This window comes from Rhinoderma darwinii, chromosome 1 (assembly GCF_050947455.1).
Source record: "Rhinoderma darwinii isolate aRhiDar2 chromosome 1, aRhiDar2.hap1, whole genome shotgun sequence".
In the NCBI taxonomy this organism is placed as follows: Eukaryota; Metazoa; Chordata; class Amphibia; order Anura; family Rhinodermatidae; genus Rhinoderma; species Rhinoderma darwinii.
The window spans coordinates 542667929-542692652 of NC_134687.1; the positions used below are offsets into that span (position 1 = coordinate 542667929).

General features: G+C 42.8%; 1 protein-coding gene across 2 annotated transcripts in view; it reads right to left on the bottom strand.

Annotated features, from left to right (window-relative positions):
- RASA1 (RAS p21 protein activator 1) overlaps positions 1-23111 on the bottom strand; it is a 92509-nt gene extending 69398 nt beyond the window's left edge. The window contains exons 1-3 of one of the 2 annotated variants that reach the window (XM_075837550.1): positions 22602-23111; positions 1833-1985; positions 454-589 (exon numbers count right to left, since the gene is read on the bottom strand). In XM_075837550.1, coding sequence (XP_075693665.1) covers positions 454-589; positions 1833-1985; positions 22602-22837 — 525 coding nt within the window. In that variant the 5' untranslated portion in view covers positions 22838-23111. The remainder of the gene's footprint in view (positions 1-453; positions 590-1832; positions 1986-22601) is intronic. The other variant, XM_075837559.1, reaches the window with a different exon arrangement.
- Between the last annotated feature and the right edge of the window lie 1613 nt (positions 23112-24724).

Sequence of the window (24724 nt, forward strand, 5' to 3'; positions counted from 1 at the left end):
AATATCTCCGACACCTTCATTTTTATCTTAACAGATATTGGAAAAAAGTCCCATATATTTTTCTGTATGGTTGGCAACCATGCAACTAAGACTCTACTCATACTCGTGTTTTCTCCTATCAGCGCTTTCTGCATTTTTTATGGCAAAAATAAGACAGTCAGCAGAGCTATTCTTGCAGTCAAAATATTGGAACTCCAATGGAAACATGATGGACCCTATTACAAGTCCATAAGATCCGTTCAAAAACGGTTATGAACAGAAGCCATTACACTAGTGTGAACAGAGCCTTACTTTCCTTTATACCTGCGTTTTTGTAAGTACACGTATGCCCTTTTTTCATATGAAACAGTCTAAGTTTTGGTTAAAAAAAAAAAAAAAAAAAAGGATACTCCTGCGTCTCATCACAGCAGTGGCAGCTGAATTTTGCCAATTTATGATTATTGTCCGACTTGCCTCTGGTGGTGCCACAGGAAAGAGTAGTTTTTCTTCTTTCAGTAAACAAGAGACATGACTATAGTATCCTATGAGATCAGAAAGTGAAGAAAACCGTCTCCCTCCAATGTAGAAGTCACCACACATTGCTATAATCCTGGAAAACAAAACCGAGGGGGTTATAAATAAAGCATTCGCCATAATCTCCAGCTTGCCTTCATTCCTTACATAAAACCATGAGGGAACAACTCTGTCGTCACCAACATTATTACAAAAGACAGCAAGTCACATTGACCGATATACAGCCCCTAGTGTGTGACATTTTTTTTATATTCTATTCTCCATTTCCAAGTTATCTAAGGCTCTAAATCACACTGCTGGAAATACTCCCGACGTATACCTACAACCGATGCATGCAACTGCAGGGCAAATATTGCCCATTGACTGCGAATAGTTTTTTCCCAGGATGCCTCTGTATTCAAGAAAGAAAAAGAAGGCGGCGTTATGTTGACTCATCCACCCCAACACGTTATTGGCATACATAAGGTCAATGAGGCCCTATGGACATGTTCGGATTTATACATCGGGAGTATTTCTGCAAACACAGTGTGAATAGAGTTCCCACGTTGCGGATTGCAAAGCAACAGGTGAGATCTGCGTCAAATCCGCAATAAACCCGCGACGTGTGTCTCCAACAGAGACAAAAATTGGACACCAATGGAAGCCTATTAAGGTTGTCCCCCACCAATGTCATGATTACGGTGTTACTTTTCCACCTCTGGCCACGCTCTCCTACCACTTTGTCTGCGTCTGAACACACTGTTGCCCTAGCATTCTGTTCATGAACTATAAGGATTAGGGTGAACAATACGATGTCATGGTTTTTATCCAAACATGAGAAAACAATCCTGCATCCGTAACTGGAATAAGCGAGGGCTCCTGTGTGTTTACACAGTATTTTAGAAACATTGACATCACATGCACCATGATTTTATATAGCTTTAGCACTAGTCTCTCCCAATCTCATACTTTTTTTTATAATACACAATCATACTGACAAACACTTAAAACCTCACAAGCGTGACCTGAAAATACCCCTAAAATGCCTCGAAACCCACTCTGATGCAAATTTGAAAAAAACTCAGCACCTTTTGTGGTTCGGTTTGCGCGATTGCCTCGCCAAAACTGGGACTGTTGGCAAGTGTGCACAATATGTATGGCCGTGCAGTGTAATAGTACAACTATACATGCCTGATCGTCACATTCCAGATTCGAGCGTTCCTACATATAGCAGGTGAGGCATTATAGTGCATTACATTGTGCTTTATGAAATCATTTTCATGAGAGCAACAAAAGAATTAGCGAAAATGACCAGTTATGATGGCGGTCTAACGGCCTACCTGAAATGGGTGACAGCATTGGTCTTGCTGAGAAAAGACAGCACAAAGGACCCCGGCCGTCGATCGCTCTCCCTGATGAGGTAGCTTCCAGTCCTGCCAGCCTGGTAAAGTCGCTCCTCTGCAATGGTTCTGTCCAGCTTGCCATGATACCACCTAAGACGACACAGAAAAAGAAAGATATTCATAAATTAAAAAAAAGGGGGAAAGAGTGAAATGATACGAAATACACAATTAGTGGACGGTTCCCCATAGCAACCAAATAGATTGCAGCACTTATTTCTCAAGAGTCCATTTGAAAAAAGAAAGCAGTAACTTGATGGGTTTCTGGGAACAACTGCATGACTATTCTTTTGCATCGGCCTTGTTAAATCTCCCTCATCGTGTGCAGATACAGTAATTCCCCTTTCCCAATATACAGGCGGAGGCGAAAAGCGTTCCCTTTTGGCCTCTTGAGCTGTACACGTCGGTAACACTTTTTGGCTGGATAGAGTAGTGTAGACAACTATGCTATTCTATCCGGAGGCATCCTACCAAAAAAAATAAAAAAAAAATCCAATAAACTATAATGGGATCTGTTTAACGGATACGTCGTGAAAAGATGAAATGGACTCTTTACAAGTACAAATTCTAAATGTTACTCGGTATTGCAAATGTCTCTTTTTAGAAAAGGGAAGATAACGTGTGGATTCAGAGGAGACGCCTGCTTGAATGTAGAAGAAGGAACTACGTATAGAGCATAAAGTTAAAAATAATGGTTCTTCTTTCTGGCCACAACAAGTTACAGAACGATATGTTCCCTGTTCTCTATATACATTGATAGGAATAGAGGGGTCATCCTCTATATACATTGGGAATAAGAAGGTTGTTTAATCTTTAGAGGCCTCTACAGTTTATTTTGTTACAAGAGACAGATCTAATTTAATGAAAATAAACTAAAAACAAAAGGCTTTCATTTTTCGACCCCAAGCTGCCTTAGCACTGCTGTGCAGGGCCGCATGACACGCTTCATTGTACTTGCTTCATGACATAGGGATGAGGTTGTTTTTCTAGCCATCATATGACAGTCCCAGAAGATGGAAATGAGGTCTATAGTGTTGTATGTGGGACGATTAGTGATGGTAGATCAAGAAAAAGGAAATCAGAGGGCAACTGGGGCGTACTGATGTATGGGGGCTGTCTGGGGACCACCAGACTAAGCGCTACACGTATAAAATCAAGCTGCTCATTGAGATGGAGACTAAGCTCCCTCTGCACTTTACATCAACACAATATCAGATCCTTTGTTTTTTTTTCACACAGACGTTTTCTGTTGGACCAGCAATTCAGATTTTACGCCTCACCCTCCCAAGTCCTGGTGAGGAGAGACGAGCGACTGAACCACCACTGATCCTGTTCTGTGGATAGGCGACAAATGTCACAGATGGAAAAACCTCTTTAATTCGTTCAATGTTTACATGATCATTCTGAAATTTGTAGTCATTTTACCCCACAGTATAATGGGATGAAGAGCAGAAGTGTCTGACTACACTCAAACTCCAGCAACCTAAACACTGCCTGGCTGTAGTCCGTGAAAACTGGAAGTGTGACAGGAAGTGACAAAGCTGAAGAATTCTGCCAGGGTATCATGTCAGGACTGACATAGTAGCTTCACATGTGACAGCGACAGAGAGCCATAGAAGTCACCCAAGACAATAAGAGAACCACAAAGTGCTTTATAAACAATAGCTGACAATATGAAGGTAAAATACCCGCTGCCCTAGAAGTGCCGTTTATGAAATCCTCCCACAGGATCTCCATTCACAGAAGACAGGCTACCGTAAAACAGCGCTGTTAGTCTGCTGTTGGCGCCTGTTGTACAGCAGCGAGAATACAACTTACTTGCAGCACTGTAGAGAAAGCCAATAAAAACCACTAGGGAACAAAGTGACTCCCTAATATTACAATATAATTACATTTATTTTTTTTACACCTGCACAGTGCCCATTCTGAGCATGTCACATGTATTGCTACCACTGGTAACTGTTGGGCAGATTTACTAAGACTGGCGTTTTATACAGCAATCTTAGCCCACAAGAGTAAGACGCTAAGAATTTATTAAGGTGGAGACGCCTCTTAATAAATTACCGTAGTCACATCTCGTAATGTCGATGTGCCAGAAAGTGTAATCCACATGCTGGCATAGATTTTCGCTCTAAATTACACCAATTTTTGGCATAAATTATAGTAGATGTGTCGGGTCGTAGGTGGCTCTACCCCACTGTTAAGCTCCACCCACATTGTTTTAACGTTGCGAGAGCAGCACAAAACGGAAAAAGGCACAAATTATTGAGCAATTATGGCGTGAGCCATCGTTTGCAGCTTTTTAAACACCACTAAAGTGCCGCATACCCCCTTTGACTATACAATTGTGTTCATTTCATGGCTGTGTGCCGGATGTCATCATCATCAGGTTTCTTTTCAACATTATTAATATAAATCACATGATCATTCTGAGAAACAAACAAAGCTTTTTCATAGACGCTCTATAATCCCTTCCCTTGCACGCCAACACATCCCCCCTGGCTCTGGACTGGGAAAAGCAGATTATACATGAGACTTGCTGGTCAGATCAAGGGTCTAAAGTAGGACGTAGTGCAGATTTTTGTTGTTTTTTTTTTTTTGGTGAATTTTATTTCAAGGGCTGTGTGATGGGGATATTTCTTCCATCTCTTCTAAGACGTTCTGCACCTTTTCCACAGCAAATTACGCAGTACATCAGAAAACCGCAGGAAAGCACTCCCCTCTCCGCAGCGCGTGGATGACATTTGATAAATCACACCCACTTTGCTGCTACTGTATTCCGCTGCATATTTTCCATCCGCAATTCAGGACAACGTCAATTCCGTTGTGTGGACAAGCCCTAAGGCAGAAAATTATTTTTAACCCCCTTGGTGCCGCAGCCATTTTACAGTCTTTCAAAAGCCCTAACTTTTTCTGCTGATACAGCCATATGAGAGCTTTTTTTTTTTTTTGGTGGGACGAGTGGTTTTTAATGGCACTATTTAATGTACCATATAATGTAGAGGAAAACTGAAAAAATTGTGGGGTGGATGATAAAAAAAACAAAAAAAAAAAAAAAAACAGGGCTTCCTCCATTGCTTTTTGTGTCATTTGTACGGAATTCACATTGTGGTACAAACAACATGTTAACTTTATTCTTCGGGTCAATAGGGTTACTGCAAAACCAAGTTTATACCTTTTTTCTACGAATTACTACTTTTACAAAAGAAAAAAATATATATTTGTTAGATGCTGCAGTCGCTGTTGACTGATGCATCCGAGTGGTTAAACGCCCAGGATTGGAGTTCTCGGATCCCGGCCGTTAAGAGTGAAGCTTTGGGTGTTCCATACAGATGGCACCCGCCGAGTATGGAACGGGCTCAGCCTGTGAGCACCCTCCATACTCACACTTTCGAGCCATTACGCAGTGTTACGTTGTGTCGCTAAGGGGTTAAATGCGGATTTGGATGCAGATTTGCAGTGGAATTGCTGCAGCAACAGTCCGTAGCAAATCCGCAAAATTGCACTTCAAAATATGCATGTAATACACGCGGATTTTGCTGCAGATAGCATGTGGACTAATTTGTGCCGTAAAAATACATGTCTAAATGCACCCTTAAAGGGAACCTGTCACCAGCATTTCACCTATTGAACTCTACTCACCCCTCGCTGGCCGCTGCTGTCAAAAGTTCATTGGCGTTATCCCCGCTCCTAAACTCCTCCTCCAACTGTAAATAAAATTTTGCAAATATTTTGCAACTTTTATGTTAATATTCCGTCAGTCTTGTTCGTTCCTCTTTCTATGCCCGCCAACTGACCCGTCTCGAATGCCAAAATCTTGCCTGAGATTGTGCATATGCGCCCGCCATGTATGGTCCAATACCCTTCCCTGCTGCGTCCGGGCATCAAATCTAGTTACTGAGCATGCACCACTATAATGTCCCGTTGTGCGCATGCACCAGAACAGGACATCAGTGCGCAAGCGTTGGATTTAGTGTGTGCTGGGGGAAGTGAGGAGCTGTCAATTAAAAGTAAGGAGGTGGGGTTAAAGAGGCTCTGTCACCACATTATAAGTGCCCTGTCTCCTATATAAGGAGATGGGCGCTGTAATGTAGGTGACAGTAATGCTTTTTATTTAAAAAAACAATCTATTTTCACAACGTTAGGAGCGATTTTGGTTTATGCTAATGAGTTGCTTAATGCCCAAGTGGGCGTATTTTTACTTTCGACCAAGTGGGCGTTGTACAGAGGAGTGCATGACGCTGACCAATCGGCATCATGCACTCCTCTCCATTCATTTACACTGCACTAGCGATATAGTTATATCACTATGTGCAGCTACATACACAAATCCTAACATTACTACAGTGTCCTGATAATGAATACACATGACCATCCAGCCTGGACGTCATGTGTACTCAGAATCCTGACACTTCTGAATCTTTTCTGTGAGATTCTGGCAAGTGAAGCAAAATCTCGCGAAATTTCGTTTCACTTGCCGGAATCTCACAGAAAAGATTCAGAAGTGTCAGGATTCTGAGTACACATGACGTCCAGGCTGGATGGTCATGTGTATTCATTATCAGGACACTACAGTAATGTTAGGGCTTGTGTATGAGGCTGCACATAGTGATATAACTATATCGCTAGTGCAGTGTGAATGAACGGAGAGGAGTGCATGATGCCGATTGGTCAGCGTCATACACTCCTCTGTACAACGCCCACTTGGTCGAAAGTAAATACACGCCCACTTGGGCATTAAGAAACTCATTAGCATAAACCAAAATCGCTCCTAACGTTGTGAAAATAGATCGTTTTTTTAAATAAAAAGCATTACTGTCACCTACATTACAGCGCCCATCTCCTTATATAGGAGACAGGGCACTTATAATGTGGTGACAGAGTCTCTTTAACTCAAAGGCTTGAGGAATGAAGATAGAACTCTTTTCAAATGAAAATACGCCACATGAACACTAAAAAACTGAATACTAAAAGGTACAGATCCTACTTACAAGATAATTGTAGGTTACATAAAAATTATTTTTCACCCACTTCCACCAGGTATTGCTGGTTTAATAGGGGAAATGCTGGTGACAGGTTCCCTTTAAGCTGCATACACAAGGGAGAGCAATTCATTTAATAGCATTCTTGTGTTTGCATTTTGTGCATTTTTTTTTTCTTTTATTTGTTAGGGCCTGGTTACATCACATTTTACCTTTCATCGGAGGTATACGTCAGGAGGAGTCCTGACGTATACCTCCGACGGAAGGCACCGACATATCCGACTAAATAGGCATACAGTGGGAGACGTCGCCCAAACTCCTCGCCACAACTGTCCGTATATGGACAGTGATGTCAGGGGCTTTCAACCAGGAGTCCCCAGCCAGAGCATCCCAAGCACTCTGGCCCGGGACTTCTGTCTTGGGGAAGCCCTTGACATCACGGTCCATATATGGACAGTGACGTTAGGGGCTTTGTAATGCGAGAATCCCCGGCCAGGGCATCGCAAACGCTCTGGCATGGGATTCCGCTCCTAGAGAGAGCTTCTGATGTCACTGTACATATATGGACATATGGCTATAAACTACAGAGTCCCCGGCCAGAGCATCAGAATCACTCTGGCCGGGTACTTTTTATTTTGTTTTCAGAATCCCTCAGGATGGAATAGCGTAGTATACTACATTATTCAACCTCCAGAAAAAAAAATAAATAAAGAAAAACACTACACCGAAGTATACCAGTCCGACAGGCAAAAGGACACTCTTTAGGACTGTCGGACTAGTGGAGCCCTATGGACACATTAAGCGTGTACGTAGGGAGCTTACTTAACATGCATGCTAAAAGTAGGGCCAAAACATGATGTAAACAGGCCCTTACACATTTGTAAATCAAAGCGTCTCCCTTTCCAGTGCACAGTTTCACAATGTTAACAGTAAAAACTCCTTTTATTATAGGATGCAGGTTTTCTTCAGGCAGTGCATGGAAGTCACGGCGTCCTATGTGGTTTATTGATGGATAAAGAATAGAAATTCCAAGCCAACCTATTTAAAGGGGTTTTTACATAAAAACATATCAATTTGATATGCCATAAACGTCTGATCTGATGCATACCTTCCATAAACAATAGAAGGAGAGTGAGCAAGTACGAGCAGCCACTTCTAGAGCAGGACAGGATGGGGTACAGGAACAAGTGAAAGGTCCCAGCTGTAGGACCCCACTTACCAGAAATTTCAAGTAAATCAAATGAAAGCAGGCTAGTAAAATGAGCACTGAAGGACAGGAAGAGTATGACCCAAGTAAAGATAACCAGCAACCTTTCACAAAATGGAATTTTGCCAAAATATGCATCAACTTGTCCCGGGTACCATATAACCAAGTCTGACGATTGTGACTGACCAATCATTAAAATAAGCGCAAACACAAGATTGGAACAATGGGATTAAGACAAACTCATTTCAGGAGTAGTCGTTCATTTAGGCAGTATTCCGCAATTAAGAGAAAGAAAAGCATGAACTCAATATCCTCAGGAAACCCCTCACCGTACACATTTTCAAAAAAACAGGATATACGTAGCAGAACAAATGTTTTAAGTAAGATAGAAACTTTCAGCTGCCCGGCTTCTATCTCCACACACAGAAATGTTAATCGAAAAAAAAAAACACTGCCTATACGTAGAACGTTAATGTGACGTCTTCATAATTCAACTTTGTATATCTCCTCAATCTCAGAATTCTAAGGCTACATGCACACGTTGCGGAATTTGGTGCAGAAAATCCACATCAAAGCCGCAAGTAAACGCAGTTAATTCCGCAGGTAAAATCCGCACCTATTAGTGCGGTTTTTACATATTGATGCGGAAATAGGCAGAGTTTTTATTATGCAGATTTTGGTCCGTTTTTTTCTTTTTAAAACTAGTCCGATACAATTTGCAAGCGGAAATTGACATGTTACGGATTTTAATATACGCTCCGCAAATCAATTTAAGTACAGAAAAAAAACCTGCAATGTGTAGATGGGATCTCTTCAAACCTCATTTACTTCGTTGGTACTGTTTTACGCTGAAAATTAGATGCACGAAAATACGTGCGGCAAATCCGCATATAATAAGCATAGTGTGCATGCGGCCTTAATGTTCCCAGACTATACGATTTGATTTCTTAAAAGGATAAAAAATATATATCTATACAGGGCTGCAATATGCCTGGCTAGAAGCCCCATAGACCTTATGCATGGCAGCACCCATGGGTATCACCGTGTGGTGGGATGAAGTGATGTACAGCAACATGAATGTATTACTCGACCCCAAAGTAGAGAAACCCTGCAGGACACTATTAGGCTGGGTTCACACGGCCATGTTACGTCCGTAATGGACGGAACGTATTTCGGCCACAAGTCCCAGACCGAACACACTGCAGGGAGCCTGGCTCCTAGCATCATAGTTATGTACGATGCTAGGAGTCCCTGCCTCTCCGTGGAACTACTGTCCCGTACTGAAAACATGATTACAGTACGGGACAGTTGTCCTGCAGCGAGGCAGGGACTCCTAGCGTCGTACATAACTATGATGCTAGGAGCCCGGCTCCCTGCACTGTGTTCGGTCCGGGTCTTGTGGCCAAAATTCGTTCCGTCCATTACGGACCGAACATGCTCATGTGAACCCAGCCTTAGGAATATATACGGCTACGGACATACTGCTCTAAGGTATGTCAGCGTAGAAAACTAGTGTTGAGTTGATAAATCTCCCCGCTCCCCAGCAAAATAATGGTGGTCTTTATAGTGGAGTCGGTAGAAATAGCCGTGCCTGTGTAAGGCCAGCTATATCTCCACCACTGAAGCGAAGCTCCGGAACAACAACTTCCTATTTTCTAATCATTAGAAAGCTTATTTGGTTTCTTTGTAAACGGCATGGTGAAATTGTCCTGTCTCAATGGAACGTATTGTTCTAGTAATGTAAGGCACTAATGGCTCCAGGACAGCAAGAGAAGAGCCCATATGAGAACTTCTAGTGGTAATGGGAGGTAGAAAGCACATCCTGCCAGCAGCAATACAAAAGCCACATTTCCTGCAAGAGCAAGTGGCACGTGTTTGTCACTAGAATTTACCTATCAAACTAGAACCAGGGTAATCGAGTAGGCTCACCTAAATCGAACGTTTATTACCTTTTTCAGATGGGTGCCCCCTTTGCAGAGAAAATTGTTTTATTCAGTACATGCAAATTAGCATTTTGGAGCAACGAGGGCGTCACCGTTTCTCCAAAATGCTCCAACATCTTTTCCCAGTCCAACCCTGGGGTTGGACTGATGCCATGGTCGCTATTAACTCCAGAATCTAAGGGGTTAAACGAGCTGGATCCCGCTAGTTTAAGTGGAGTCTCCGCTGTATTGTACAACAGACAGCCCGTGAGTCCGGATAGTTCCCCCGGCTATGATGTTAGGCCCCATGCACATGACCGTAGATTTCATCCGTATTTCAGGATCCATAATTACGCATGAATTTGCGGACCCATTCATTTTTATTGGCCACAGACACCTTTCCGCATATTTACGGTGTGTCCGTCCCGTAGAAATGAACCGCAAAATACAGAACATGTCCTATTCTTGTCCGCAATTGCGGAATGGACATGCCCGCAGAAGTCTAATTGCAATCTCGGACTGCTGCGGATGTGTATCCGCAGCGGTCGGATCTGTATTTTTAGACCGTAAAAACCCTTGGGTCGTGTGCTTGAGACGTATACATCGGGGAGGGGTTAAGAAACAAGTAAAGAGAATTAACACCCTGAAAGAAAAGGATGACTGATATTTAAAGGGTTACAGCCTGTTCACATCAGCGTTTGGTTTCCGTTGATGGCTCCCGTCAGACCATTCCGTCAGAGGAACCCATCAACGGAAAGGCAAACGTGTTTTTTTTTGGGCGGAAACAGTAGCGCAGTCGAGTGTGCTATTGATTCCGCAAAAAACAAACACTGAAACCTTACGGGACAGAGACAAACGGAAACCATTTGGAACGGAAGCTTTACCAATTAAATCAACGGTAATACAAACGGAAACTATGGTTTCCGTTTGCCTTTCCGTTGATAGCTTTCTCCAACGGAAAGGTCTGACTGAACCGAACGCCGATGTGAACAGGCCTTTTTCCAGTTTCAGGGGAAAAAATTTAAATTAAAACAAAAGATAATACTTTGTAAAATTAAAAACATTTCAATACGTTTTCTCTATCAAATCCTCACTTTTTTCCTCAAGATCATCTCTGCTTGTGGTCATTTAATAGGAATCTTATCCTTACTTCCAGTGGATAAACATAGGTCATAAGACAACTGTCGACTGTACCATGACTAATGAGTGGTGGCTTATGGGTGACTTATGTAACTGTAAGGCAGGTGCATATATTGGAGGTATAAATCAGGAGCAATGTGAATTGAGTACTTCAAACACAATGGGGGAGATTTACTACCGTGTCTGAGTCTAGAAAACGTCAAACACCACGCAACACTTTGGCACAAATTAGCGCAACATTTAACTCCTTCCCGACATTTGTCGTATGTATAGGTCATGGAAAGCCAGTGCCTTCCTGCATTTTGCCGTATCCATACGACAAATGGATGGCGCCGGCTCAGAAGCAGAGTCGGTGCCATCATCCCCGAATGTCAGCTGTATCATACAGCTGACATCCGTCTGTAATGGCGGGGACCGAAATGAGCTTCGATCCCCGCCATTAATCCCTTAAATGCAGCAGTCACCAGCGATCTCTGGATTTAAAGAGTTTGCAGATCATCGGCACCACAGCAATGAAATTGCCAGGGTTCCGGTAGCTGCAATGGCAACTGGAGGGCTAATACTGGCCTCCCGGTCTGCATAGCACAAAAGCCGTTCAGAACCTACCCGGAGGCGGGGACTGGAAGGCTTCCACAGCCGACGGTAAGATGCCGCCGACTCAGGAACTAAGCCAGCGTCATCGGTGGACGTCAGCTGTAGGTTACAACTAATCTCCACCTGTAATGGCAGGAACCGGAGCTAGCTCCGACCACTGCAATTAACCCCCTTAGATACAGCAATCGAGAGCGATCGCTGCATCTTAGAGGTTGAAAGCAGATCGGCAGCTCTGCCCTGCAATGGCAGGGCTGCCGACTGCTGCTAGGACAACAGGAAGCCTAACAATGGCCTCCTGCTCTGCCATTACGGAAGCCGAATGACTGACAAATCTAATACATTGAGCTACATAGGTAGTGCAATGTATTAGAAAAAAAACAAAATCAGACAGTTAGCCCTACAAGTCCCCTAGTGGGACAAAAAAAAAGTGTAAAAAAAAGTTTTAAAACAGAATAAAAGTTTCAAGTAATAAAATACAATCACATTTTTCCTTTATCAAGCCCTTTATTATTGAAAGAAATAAGTAAACCATACATATTTAATATTGCCGCGACCGTAACGGCCTGAACTATAAAAATATTGTGTTATTTATTCCATGCGGTGAACGGCGTAAAAAGAAAAAAAAAAAAACTTAAACTATACCAGAATATGTTTTTTGGTCACTTTGCCCTACAAATATTGCAGTAAAAAGCGGTAAAAAAAATTGTGTATCCAAAAAAGGTACCTATAAAAACTATAGCCAAAAAAAACAAGCCTTCTTCCAGCTCCGTCGACTAAAAAAATGCAAAAATTATGGCTCTCAGAACATAGAGAAACAGAAAAAAAACACATTCTTTTTACAAAAGTAATTTTATTATTCATGGGCGTTGGTAGTTCGGGGGGCAACGTATGGCTATAGGTTCATTTTCCATTTTCTAAACTTTTCTGTATAAACCAAATAATGCGGCAGGGGGAAAACTTCTGGCTCAGACTTCCATGTTTTGGAAGAAGGTAATACGGCGGCTTTTCTTTTTCTCTGTTAAAATTATTACTTATAGTCGAAGAAGCTGAGACTTGTTTAATTGGTATTTATAATGTATTTGTACTATAAAATATTAAGATTTTTCACTAATCTGTTGACAACGGATGGAATTGTTTTTGTCTTTCCTTTCTTTTGATAAATTATATAGTGCAAATGTTTTTTTTTTACTCCTTTTTGTTTTTTGTTTCTTAACTGTTTTGTTGTTATGTTGAAAACGTAATAAAAACTTAAATAAAAAAAAAAAAAGGAATTTTATTATGCAAAAAGTTGTAAAACATAAAAAGTGCTATAAATTTGGTATCGCCGGAATCGGACTGACCCACAGAATAAAGTTAACATGTAATTTATAACACATGGTAAACGCTGTGTTTGTATATATGTGTATTATACATATACAAAACACAATGCCAAAATTGCTGTCTTTTGGTCACCTGGCTTCCAAAAAAGTCGCATGTACCCCAAAATGGTACAAATAAAAACTACAGCTTGTCCCGCAAAAAAAAAAATCCCTCATACCACTACGTCTATCAAAAAATGAATTTAGTTAAGGCTCCAATAAGTCAGGAAATTAAAAAAATATGCAGTTGTGCCGACCCGAGGGGAACATTTCTTCTGTTCCAAGAGGCAAATTATCAAGGCCCTAAAATTAGGGAACCAGGAAGAGTGGGGTCCAAACATATCTGCTGGAAGCGAGGGCACCAGTATTATACCAGGACAACACTTCCCAGAAAAATTCCCCAAACTGCAAAGGCGCGGAGTGTGGACCAAAAGAGGGATAAAGAAGGACATTTATCAGTGCGACACTAGCCTATGCATAAAGGATTGCTTCACAGCGTAACACACATCTATGGATTATTTTATTGTTGTTTTTTTTACCCCATTATACCACCTGACTATCCCCCTGATGTACCCTGCCCAGCTTACATGTACCCCCACATTATAAACTAAAATACCAGTAAAACTCCAAACAGAACTACTACCAAGCAAAATCCGCTCTCCAAAAGCCAAATGGTGCTCCCTCCCCTCTGAACCCTACAGTGTGCCCAAACAGCAGTTTACTTCCACATATATGGCATCGCCATACCCGGGAGAACCCTTTTAACAATCTTTGGGGTGTGTCTCCCCAGTGGCACAAGCTGGGCACGACATATTTGCCACTGAAATGGCATATCTAGGGAAAAAATTGAAATTTTTACTTTGCATCATCCGCAGTGCAACCATTTATGGAAAAGACCTGTGGGGTGAAAATGCTCACCACAGCCCTTAATAAATGCCTTGAGGGGTGCAGTTTCCAAAATGGGGTCACTTCTCAGGGGGTTTCTTTTATTATTTCACATCTGAGCCCTGCAATTGTGAATCAATACTTTGTAAATCGCCAAATTAGGCCTCAATTTCGCATGGGTCCTGTCAAATGTCCAGGCAAAAGATTAGGGCCACATGTAGGGTGTTTCTAAAACCGGGAAACACCACATAATAATTAGAGAGCTGTCGTGTTATGGTGGCACAAGCTGGGCACCACATATTGGCATATCTATGGGAAAAATCCCATTTTCCCTCTGCAACATCGAGTGCACACCAATTTCTGCAAAACACCTGCGTGGTTAACATGCCCACTACACCCCTAGGTGAATACCTTGAGGGGTGTAGTTCCCAAAATGGGGTCACTTCTGGGCTTCCACTGTTTTGATCACACAGGGGCATTGCAAATGCGACATAGCTCCCAGAAACCAATCCAGAAAAATCTGCACTCCCTTCTGAGCCCTACTGTGTGCCCAAATACCAGTTCATGACCACAAATGGAGTATTGCTGTACTTAGGAGAAATTGCTTTACACATTGTGATTCTTTTTTTTCCTTTATTTGTTGAGAAAACAAAGATACGTCTTATTGAAGAAAAGGGACTCTTTATTTTCACTGCCCAATTCTAATAACTTCTATGAAACACCTGCGGGGTCAAAATGCACACTACACCCCTAAATTAATTGCTCAATGGGTGTAGTTTCCAAAATGGGGTCAGTTGTGGAAGGTTTCCACTGTTTAGTCCCCTCAGGGGATTTGCAAATGTGACATGGCCTCCCCAAACCATTCCTGCTAAATTTGAGCACCAAAAGCCAAATGGCGCTCTTTCCCTTCTAAGCCCTGCCGTGTGTCCAAACAGCCGTTTATGACCACATGTGGGGTTTTGTTTTACTCGGGAGAAATTGCTTTACAAATTTTGTGGTGGTTTTTCCCCCTTTAGTCCTTGTGGAAATGAGAAAAAAATAGCTAAACCTACATTTCAAAATGCTCCCTATACCCCTAAAAAATTTCCTTGAGGGGAGTAGTTTCCCAAATGGGGTCATTTTTGTGAGATTTCCACTGTTTTGGTACTGCAAGAGCCCTTCAAATCTGACATGATGCCTAAAATATATTCTAATAAAAAGAAGGCCCCAAAACCCACTAGGTGCTCGCTCCTTTGCTTCTGAGGCCTGTGCTTCAGTCAATTAGCACTCTAGGGCCACATGTGGGATATTTCCTGAAACTGCAGAACCTCCGCAACAATTATTGAGTTGCATTTCCCTGGTAAAACTTCTGGTGTTACAAAAAAAACAAAAATGGATTAAAAATTAATTTCTGCAAAAAAAAGAATTAAATTTGTAAATTTCACCTCTACTTTGCTTTAATTCCTCTGAAGCGTCTAAAGGGTTAAGAAAATTTGTAAATGCTGGTTTAAATACTTTGAGAGGTGAAGTTTTTAAAATGGGGTGACTTATTGGGGGTTTCTAATATACAAGTCCCTCAAAGCCACTTCATACTGAACTGGACCCTGTAAAAATAGCCTTTTGAAATTTTCTTGAAAATGTGAGAAATTGCTGCTAAAGTTCAAAGCTTCGTAACGTCCTAGAAAAATAAAAGGATGTTCAAAAAACAATTCCTATCTAAAGTAGACATATGGGGGATGTTAATTAGCAACAATTTTGTGTGGTATAACTGCCTGTCTTAGGCCGGATTCACACGAGCGTGTGAGTCTTGCGCACGCAAAAAACACGGCGTTTTGCATGTGCAAAAGGCACTTAACAGCTCCGTGTGTCAGCCCCGTATGATGCACGGCTGCGTGATTTTCGCGCAGCCGCCATCATTATGACACTCCGTTTGGATGTTTGTTAACAGAAAAGCACGTGGTACTTTTCTGTTTTCATTCATAGTTTTACAGCTGTTGCGCGAATCACGCTCATCCCACGGAAGTGCTTCCGTGTGGTGCGCGTGATGCGTGAAATACGCACAAAGAACAGACATGTCGTGAGTTTTTCGCAGCGGACTCACGCTGCGTAAAAATCACGCAACTGTCTGCACGGCCCCATAGACTAATATAGGTCCGTGCGACGCGCGTGAAAATCACGCGCGTTGCAGACGTATATCCCGTTCGTCTGAATAAGCCCTTACAAGCAGATACATTTAAATTTAGAAAAATGCTAATTTTTGCAATTTTTCACAATTAAATACTGAATGCATCGAGCAAATTTTGCCAGTAACAAAGTCCAAAGCGTCATGAGAAAACTATCTCAGAATCGCTTGGATAGGTAAAAGCATTCCATAGTGATTACCACATAAAATAAAACATGGCAGATTTGAAAAAGCTCTGTCAGAAGGGTCAAAAGTGGCTAAAGAGGGAAGGGGTTAAAAAGTATTTTGTGAGGTGGAAACAGCAACGGGTCTTGAAAAGGGGGCAAGGTTTAACAAGAAAGGGTAGTGGCTCCCATTAAAGGGGCATGGCTTTAATGCACCAAAAGCCTGGCACAAATGAAAGTGAAATCAAAGGAATAAAAAAAGTGTCTAACAGGTCATACAAGATGTGCCAAAATGATCATACAGAATGCACCGTGATAAATTTGCCGCAATCTGTGCCTGCCTGGTCTAAGTTTACGCTGTCTATCTATACGACAGCATTAATAGACGTGGGCCAATGTGCATAGAGCCCAAGATGAGGACGGATACGGCTTTACTGCTGCCAGAAGCCACATCTCTAGCAACCAGCATATCATAACTCAAGCAGTGCTCGAAACTCTTCTACAATTCCTTGCCATGACATTAATCCAATTTTTTTTTAAAGTAGAAGTAGACGACAAATGGCAAGCATCGTCCAGTGAATAGAACACGTGGAGCCAGGCATTCTGTAAAACAAGGCTGGCTGGCCAGGTTCTATCTCATGAACAGCTTTGTCTCTAAAAAAAAAAGTTAAGAAACCAGAAGTACCACAAAAGCAAAAACTAAATTTTGAAGAGGACAAGGAATTTTTGCACTTCTGGTTTCAGAATTACTCGTGACTAGGAAGTAGAGGGGGCAGAGTTTGTACTGGCCCAGAAAAGAATATGGTGCAGAGGAAGCAATTACCGAAAAGTAAAAAAATCTATAAACTGATGTCCAAAAACACGTAGAGGGTTTTAAGCAACTTTTAAATGGTGACCATTCACAATCAAAACACTTCTAAGGCCTCATGCACACGACCGTAGCCATGTGCACGGCCGTGATTTTTAGGTCGGCCAGCAGCGGACTATCAGCCGCGAGCCGCCCGCAAATTGCGGGCCATGCACTTGGCCGCGGCCATTATTTTCAATGAGTCTCGACCGCAGAACACGGGCATAAGACTTGACGTTCTTTCTGCGGTGCGGGCTCCTAGGCCATGCACAGACCGTAAAAACTACAGTCGTGTGCATGGCCCCATAGAAATGAATGGGGCTGCAATTCTCCGGTGGATTTTCGGGGGAATTGCGGCCGAAAAAGCATGTTTGTGTGCATGAGGCCTAAGACAGTATCCGTTTATATAACAGCGCATTCCAAACAACATCTTTTGGGGCAAATACTAATTACAGAGGGACCATTCATGCCAACCTTCAAGGTGCAAGGTCAAGTTTACAATCTCATCGGGTCTTTGCTACCACAAGAGGAGCCAAAATGTCTTCAGCTTTATTTCTGATCAGATTACAATGAACAGGCCAATATCAGAAATCAGAACTAAATAGTAACCTTGTATATCAACTTCAAAACATGCTGCATCAGGTGAATCCACACGTGCATAGTTTCATGCTGCATTACAGTCTATACAGCAGGGGCAAAGCAATGATTCCAAAATGATCGTCAGCGCAGATAGACGTCCTGTTGCTGAACACCGCGCCAGATAGAACACCCGTCACAGCTGAAGTTACAGTGGTTTTAGGGTTTTAGTTGATCAGCAGTGCGATAGGCGTGACATTGTGTTGCGCACTCACGATTATCGCCTGCAACGCATTTTTGAAACACACAATTTACGATGCCTTGCAATATCCTTTAATTTATTGCCACGGCGAAGATGGGTGCAATTTTGGACTCTACCAAGTTAATCCTACTACTAGGGTAACAAATCTTCATAAAAATATATCAGCCCAGCAATTGTATTCATACCTGCTGCAGATAAGGCGTAATCGTTTATCTATTTGCAAGGATTTCAATGTTCAGCCAATTTATTGAGGACATGTATGCGAAAATAGAGATGGAGCATTTAGTGTAGATACGCACTAACCAGACGCGTTTACGCGCTGAAGATTACGTGCATCTGCGAGACACCATGCAACAAGATAACAACGTGGAAAACTTAGGGCGATTACTTATCCTGCCATCCAGTTTTACCGGTGGTCCGCGTTACATGAATATGCTTTCTGCTACGTCCGACCTGACCTTTTCATAACGATTACAACTAATCCAAAGTGGTACGAAATTTCCGAAGAACATCTCACGGGACAGGCGTCTTATGATAGGCATGATATTATAGACAGAGTTCTCTACTTAAAATTAGAGTTGATGAACGACCTGATCACAAAACAGCTCGGTTCAGCTCTTCGTTTCATGTACAGCGTGGAGTGGCTAAAGCGTGGCTTGCCAGACGCCCACATTCTCCTGTGGCCGCAAGAAAAAATGTCACGATACTGTTGACACCGTCATAAGTGCTGAAATTCCTGACCGGAACGAGGATCCGATATTTCACGAGATTGTAAAGACGCACATGGTTCATGGGCCATGCGGCGCTTTAAATAGAAACCCTCCTAGCAAGCAGGAGGGTCATTGCTCTAAAAGATACCCTAGAGCGCTACTAGAGCAAACGATGTAGTGGGTATCCGTTGTATCGTCGAAGATCACCTCTACAAGACGGTTTCACAGCTACAGTCAGGTTACGTGGTCAAGAAATTATTTTGGACAATCGATGGGTTGTACCCTATTCACTGGTGTAATCAAGAACATTTCCAGCTCACATCAACGTCGAAATATGTAACAGCGTCAAAGCCATCAAATATATATGTAAATACGTCAACAAGGTTAGTGACCAGGCCACATTTGCGTTGAGAAATAATGAATATGACAAAGTCACTAGGTTCCATCCTGGCCGATATAGAAGCTCTTCTGAGGCGGTGTGGCGCATTTTGAGCTTCCACATTCACGAGAGATATCCGCCAGTGGTGCATCTTGATGTTCACCTTGAAGGCGGGCAGCGGGTGTACTTCAACCCTGAAAATGTGGCAGAGCGGTTAGGAAAACCGAGACAAACCACTTTGCTGGCATACTTTCAACTTTGTGAAACAGATGATTTTGCAAAAACACTGTTATAAACGAAGTTCCGTCATATTATACTTATAATAAGCAGCAAGGTGCCGTAGAAGACGTGGAACAGCTGTGAATGGCGAGCCAGGCATTTTAAAAGAACATGTCATTGGAAGAGTCTATACGGTGCATCCAAACAACTCCGGATGTTATTACTTACGCTTACTTCTTCATACAGTGCGAGGACATACTTCTTTTGCCAAATTGCGAAAGGTTGACGATATTGAAAAGCAAGGGTTCTACGCGATTGCTGCTTAGTAATATGGGACGAGTGCACTATGGCAAACCGTGAACCGGTACAAGCAGTAGATGGAACCTTGCGAGATATTAAACAAAATGACCAGCCCATGGGTGGTATGAATGTTTTTGTGTGGCGATATTAGACAGACTTTGCCAGTCATACCATGAGGAACGAGGGCAGATTAAATTAGAGCCTGCCTAAAGAGCTCAAGTCTGTGGCACAACGTTATACCGATAGAAGCTGAGATTTTAACAGGATGCGGCGCAGGTGATAGCGTTTTTATACCCTGAATCCCCCTCATTCCAACTAATTTTCCCTTCAGTTTTAAACGTGTACAGTTTCCTGTCAGCTAATGTTACGCTATGATCATCAACAAAGCGCAGGGCCAAACACTGTGCATTGCGGGCGTGGACCTCAGTGTCACCTGCTTTGCACATGGCCAGCTCTGTGTGGCTCTCTCCAATGTTAGCGACTCCACCAATCTTTATGCCCACATCCCTGGTGGTTCTACTGCTAACACTGTTTACAGGGAAGCGTTGTCGTAGTGAACCGGACTACTGAAAGAAAACTATTTTTAATTGAAGTTTGTTTATGGTCTTTGTTTTTTTTTTCACTTTGTTCGGAGTATAGTCCCAGGCTAGGAGTATACTTATAAAAAACGGGATGGGTACGTTTTTTTAGTGGTCTGCGCGTTTGAAGTCGCGGGCACAGCTAGTATATGAATAAATTGACAACTGGTTGTCCAATCAGTGCTGACCGAGTGAGAATGTGTAGGGACACGACCCTTTGACAAGGGAAATGCGAACACCCAGTTGTCAATTTATTCATACATTTTTGAGAGAAATACCAGAGGAACGGAACAACGCAGAGTTCTCCGAAAAGATGCTCCAGAATTAGTTCACGGGAAATACAAGTATTTACTAAAACAGACATAACAGGAGAGGTGACAGGTCCTCTTTAACCCCTTAATGATCAAGGTATTTTTTATGTTTTTTCCATAGTCAAATTCCAAGAAATAGAACTTTTTTATTTTTGCGTCGACATAGCTGTATAAGGTCTTGTTTTTTGCGGGGAAAAGTTGTATTTTTTAATAGCACCATTTTGTGGTACATATTATTTATTGATGAACTTTTTTTTGGGGGGGGGATAGAAAAAAAAAACAGAACTCTTGCCACTCTTTTTTGCGTCCCAAATCTACGCCGTTTACCGTGTGGTATAAATAACACAATAACTTTACTCAGCGGGTTGTTACGATTGCAATACCACCAAATTTGTATAGATATAACTTTTTTATTGTTCCGCCGATGCAGTTGTAGGAGGGCTTTTATTGGTATCATTTTGGAGTAGATGCGACTTTTTGATCACTTTTTATCACACTTTTTTTTAAGTCAGGATTTACAGAAAACAGCAATTGTTCCATCGTTTGTTATTTTATTTTTTACGGAATTCACCGACATGACCTAGCAGGCATTCACTACAGGCAGACCTGGGGGCCTTTATTAGGCCCCCGGCTGCCATCGGTGTCACAGACACTCGGCGATTTTATCGCCGGGTGTCGGTGGGAGAGAGAGGGAGCTCCCTCCCTCTCTCCAAAACCACTCCGATGCGGTGCTCGCTATTGAGCGCTGCATCTGAGGGGTTAAACGGGTGAGATTGATACTAATATCGATCTCACACGTTCGAGCAGGGACGCCCCCAGCCCTCCGCTCCCTCTGAGAGCAGGGAGATTTAACGGCTCCCTGCTCTGTTTATTTATTCTGATGCAGCGCCGTAAAAAGGCTTATGCATCAGAATAAAGCCCATTAGTGGCCGCCGTGAAAAGACGTATTGGCGGTCACTAACGGGTTAAAGGGCTATTCCAAATGTAAACATTCCTGGCATATCGACAGGCTATGCCATATATGTCTGATAGATGTGTGCCCCAGAGCTGGTACCCACCTCTATCTCCAGAATGGGATCACCCATGGATATGTCAAATGTTTATGTTGGTAATAACCCTGCCTTCTAGGTTATGTCATCAATGTCTGATCAGTGGGGGTCCAAGATTTAGGACCAGAGTGGCAGGGAAACAAGTAGAAAGTGCTTTAGGCATTGGTCAGAATCTCACAGATCAGACCTTGAAAGTACATTCAAATGACATGACAATGTCTGGGGGGAAAACCTGCTAAAACAATCGATTCATCACAGTACAAGCGCAGCTTCTCCAATTCCCTGCTGAAAAACGTATTCATCACGGCCTGTCCCCTTCCCCATTAGTTGATGGACAACAGATTAGAGATCAGTCCATCAGTTTTTCAATCAGATACTATAACCAGCGGGGAAAATCTGAGGTCAGCAAATAACTCATCTGTTTAGATCAAGAGTGGAAAGAAATGCGAGCACCATCGTCATCACAACTCATGACTGATAGGGCAGTTCCATCGGGCAAAAATTATTATTGTGCCATACAAAGGACCGTGCATCATTGTAACCCGGGGAATTGGACGAGCCGGTAGCTTTCGTCGCCGGTGTGCCCTATTCTTTACAGTTACATAACACAGAAGACAAGTTATAAACCCATCTACTGATGTGAAAGGACTGACACGTCCAGATTCCATGTACCAGTCAAGAAAATGTATAAACCATCCATTAATACAACATATTTCATGTGCCAGGTCTTGTGCCCCTCAGATGACTGGTACTCCAGCTTACAAACACTGGCCAAACACATCAATAGCCAGCATCAGTGCCCAGCTTCAACACACCCTGCAACTGTTGTGACTACAAGGCTCAGCATTCACTACTCCTTGAGGAATGCTGGGGGTGTTCTCCATCCCTGGACTAGTAGAGCAGGGTGTGAGGCGGCTGCAGGGAAGCATGGGAGGACAGTGCGGGGTGTGGAGGGAGGTAGGGTGTGCCCGAGAGAAGACAAGAACAGACACCAACACCCCGGAGAGCAGCATTGGCCCTGGCATGATCACCCACTGCAGATTGGTATTACACGGGGTTACTTACTGGTTGGTAGGGGGCGCACTAAGAGGGATCTCCATCTCCTCCTCTTCATACTCGGGTCCGTCCAGGGAGTCCGCTTCTTCCACAGGGCCCAGCCCCAAGCCTTCGAAGGCTATTGGCAGCGGCGGTAACGGGGAAAAGCTCTCCTGAGGCTGTGACAGCAGCGGGGCACTTGTGGGCAGCGTCGCCGCTTCCCCGCCTCCTGTCATCAGCCCCAGCGAGCCATAAGTCGCTGACATCCCGAGCACCACTAACAGCAGCCCGGCGACGGAAGCGAACGGGTGAATGCTACTCTGTGCCTTCTACGAGACTCGCGGCCTGTCAGCCCGGTGGCTGCACACCCAGCCGTCTGCACTCTGGCCACCTCCCTGTCACTGTCTGACCGTCGGCAGCAGAGGGGGCGCCACACACCGAACTGACGGTGCAGGGGGCGGGGCCGCAAGCGCCTCTCGCCAACTCCGCCCTCCGCCAATACGTCATTAGGCGCACAGACGCTCCTCACATGTCAACGGCGCACAGAGTGGAAGAACAAGTTTTTTTTATTCTTCAATAATAATACATCTTTATTTAAAACAGAAGACAAACAGAAATGGTGATGTTTTGTGGTTGCGTACGTCGGGTATATGCATCATGAGCAATGCCCTAATATATCAGGTTTGGAACTGAGCAGTTCTGATATCCGCTACTACACTTGCTGCACGTGGGATGTTGGTGTGTCAGTTTTATCTGATAAAGGTTCTCTTTTAGAATAAAAATCAATTCCTCAGTTTTCAAGATCTCTGCTTGCTGTCCTTCATTGGGAACCTTATTTATTGCGTATTTATTGTTTATAAACTTTGTCTTACAACTCTCTGGGATGACCTATTCAAGGTTCCTATACTATGGCGGCAAGCAGATATCTTTATTTTTTTTAACCAATAGTTTTTTCTTTGTAAAAGAAGTAAAATATGAAATGTTTTCCTATTTTCTGTTGTCTAAAACCTGGGTGCGTCTTATAGTCAGGTGCGTCTTATAGTCCAAAAAATACGGTATATACAGTTAGGTCCAGAATTATTTGGACAGTGATACAAGTTTTGGCATTTTAGCTGTTTACCAATATATATAGAATATACCGTTATATAATCAATATGGGCTTAAAGTGCAGACTCTCAGCTTTAATTTTAGGGTATTCACATCCTAATTTGAGGAAGGGTTTAGGAATTACAGCTCTTTAATATGTAGCTGCCTCTTTTTCAAGGGACCAAAGGTAATTGGACAATTATCTGAAAAGCCATTTAATGGGCTGCATGGGCTATTCCCTCATTAATCCATCATCTATTAAGCAGGTAAAAGGTCTGGAGTTGATTCCAGGTGTGGCATTTGCATTTGGAAACTGTTGCTGTGAACCCACAACATGAGGTCAAAGGAGCTCTCAGTGAAACAGACCATCGTTAGGCTGAAAAATAATGAAGAAATCCATCAGAGAGATAGCACAAATGTTAGGAGAGGCCAAATCAAGCGTTTGGTACATTCTCGGAAAAAAAGAGCGCACTGGTGATCTCATGAACTCTAAAAGGTCTGGACGTCCACGGAAGACAACAGTGGTGGATGATCACAGAATTCTTTCCATGGTGAAGAAAAACCCCTTCACAACATTTACCCAAGTGAAGAACACTCTCCTGGAAGTAGGTGTATCAGTATCTAAGTCTACCATAAAGAGAAGACTTCATGAGAGCAAATACAGATGGTTCACCACAAGGTGCAAACCATTAACCAGCCTCAAAAATAGAAAGGCCAGATTAGTCTTTGCCAAACAACATGTAAAGAAGCCGCCCAGTTCTGGAACAGCATTTTATGGACAGATGAAACTAAGATCAACCTGTACCAGAATGATGGGAGGAAGAAAATATGGAGAAGGCCTGTAATGGCTCATGATCCAAAGCACACCACATCCTCTGTAAACCATGGTGGAGGCAGTGTGATGGCATGGGCATGCATGGCTGCCAAAGACACTGGATCACTAGTGTTTATTAATGATGTGACTGAAGACAGAAGCAGCCGGATGAATTCTGAAGTGTTCAGGGATATAATTTCTGCTCAGATTCAACCAAATGCAGCAAGGTTAATTGGACGTCGCTTCACAGTAC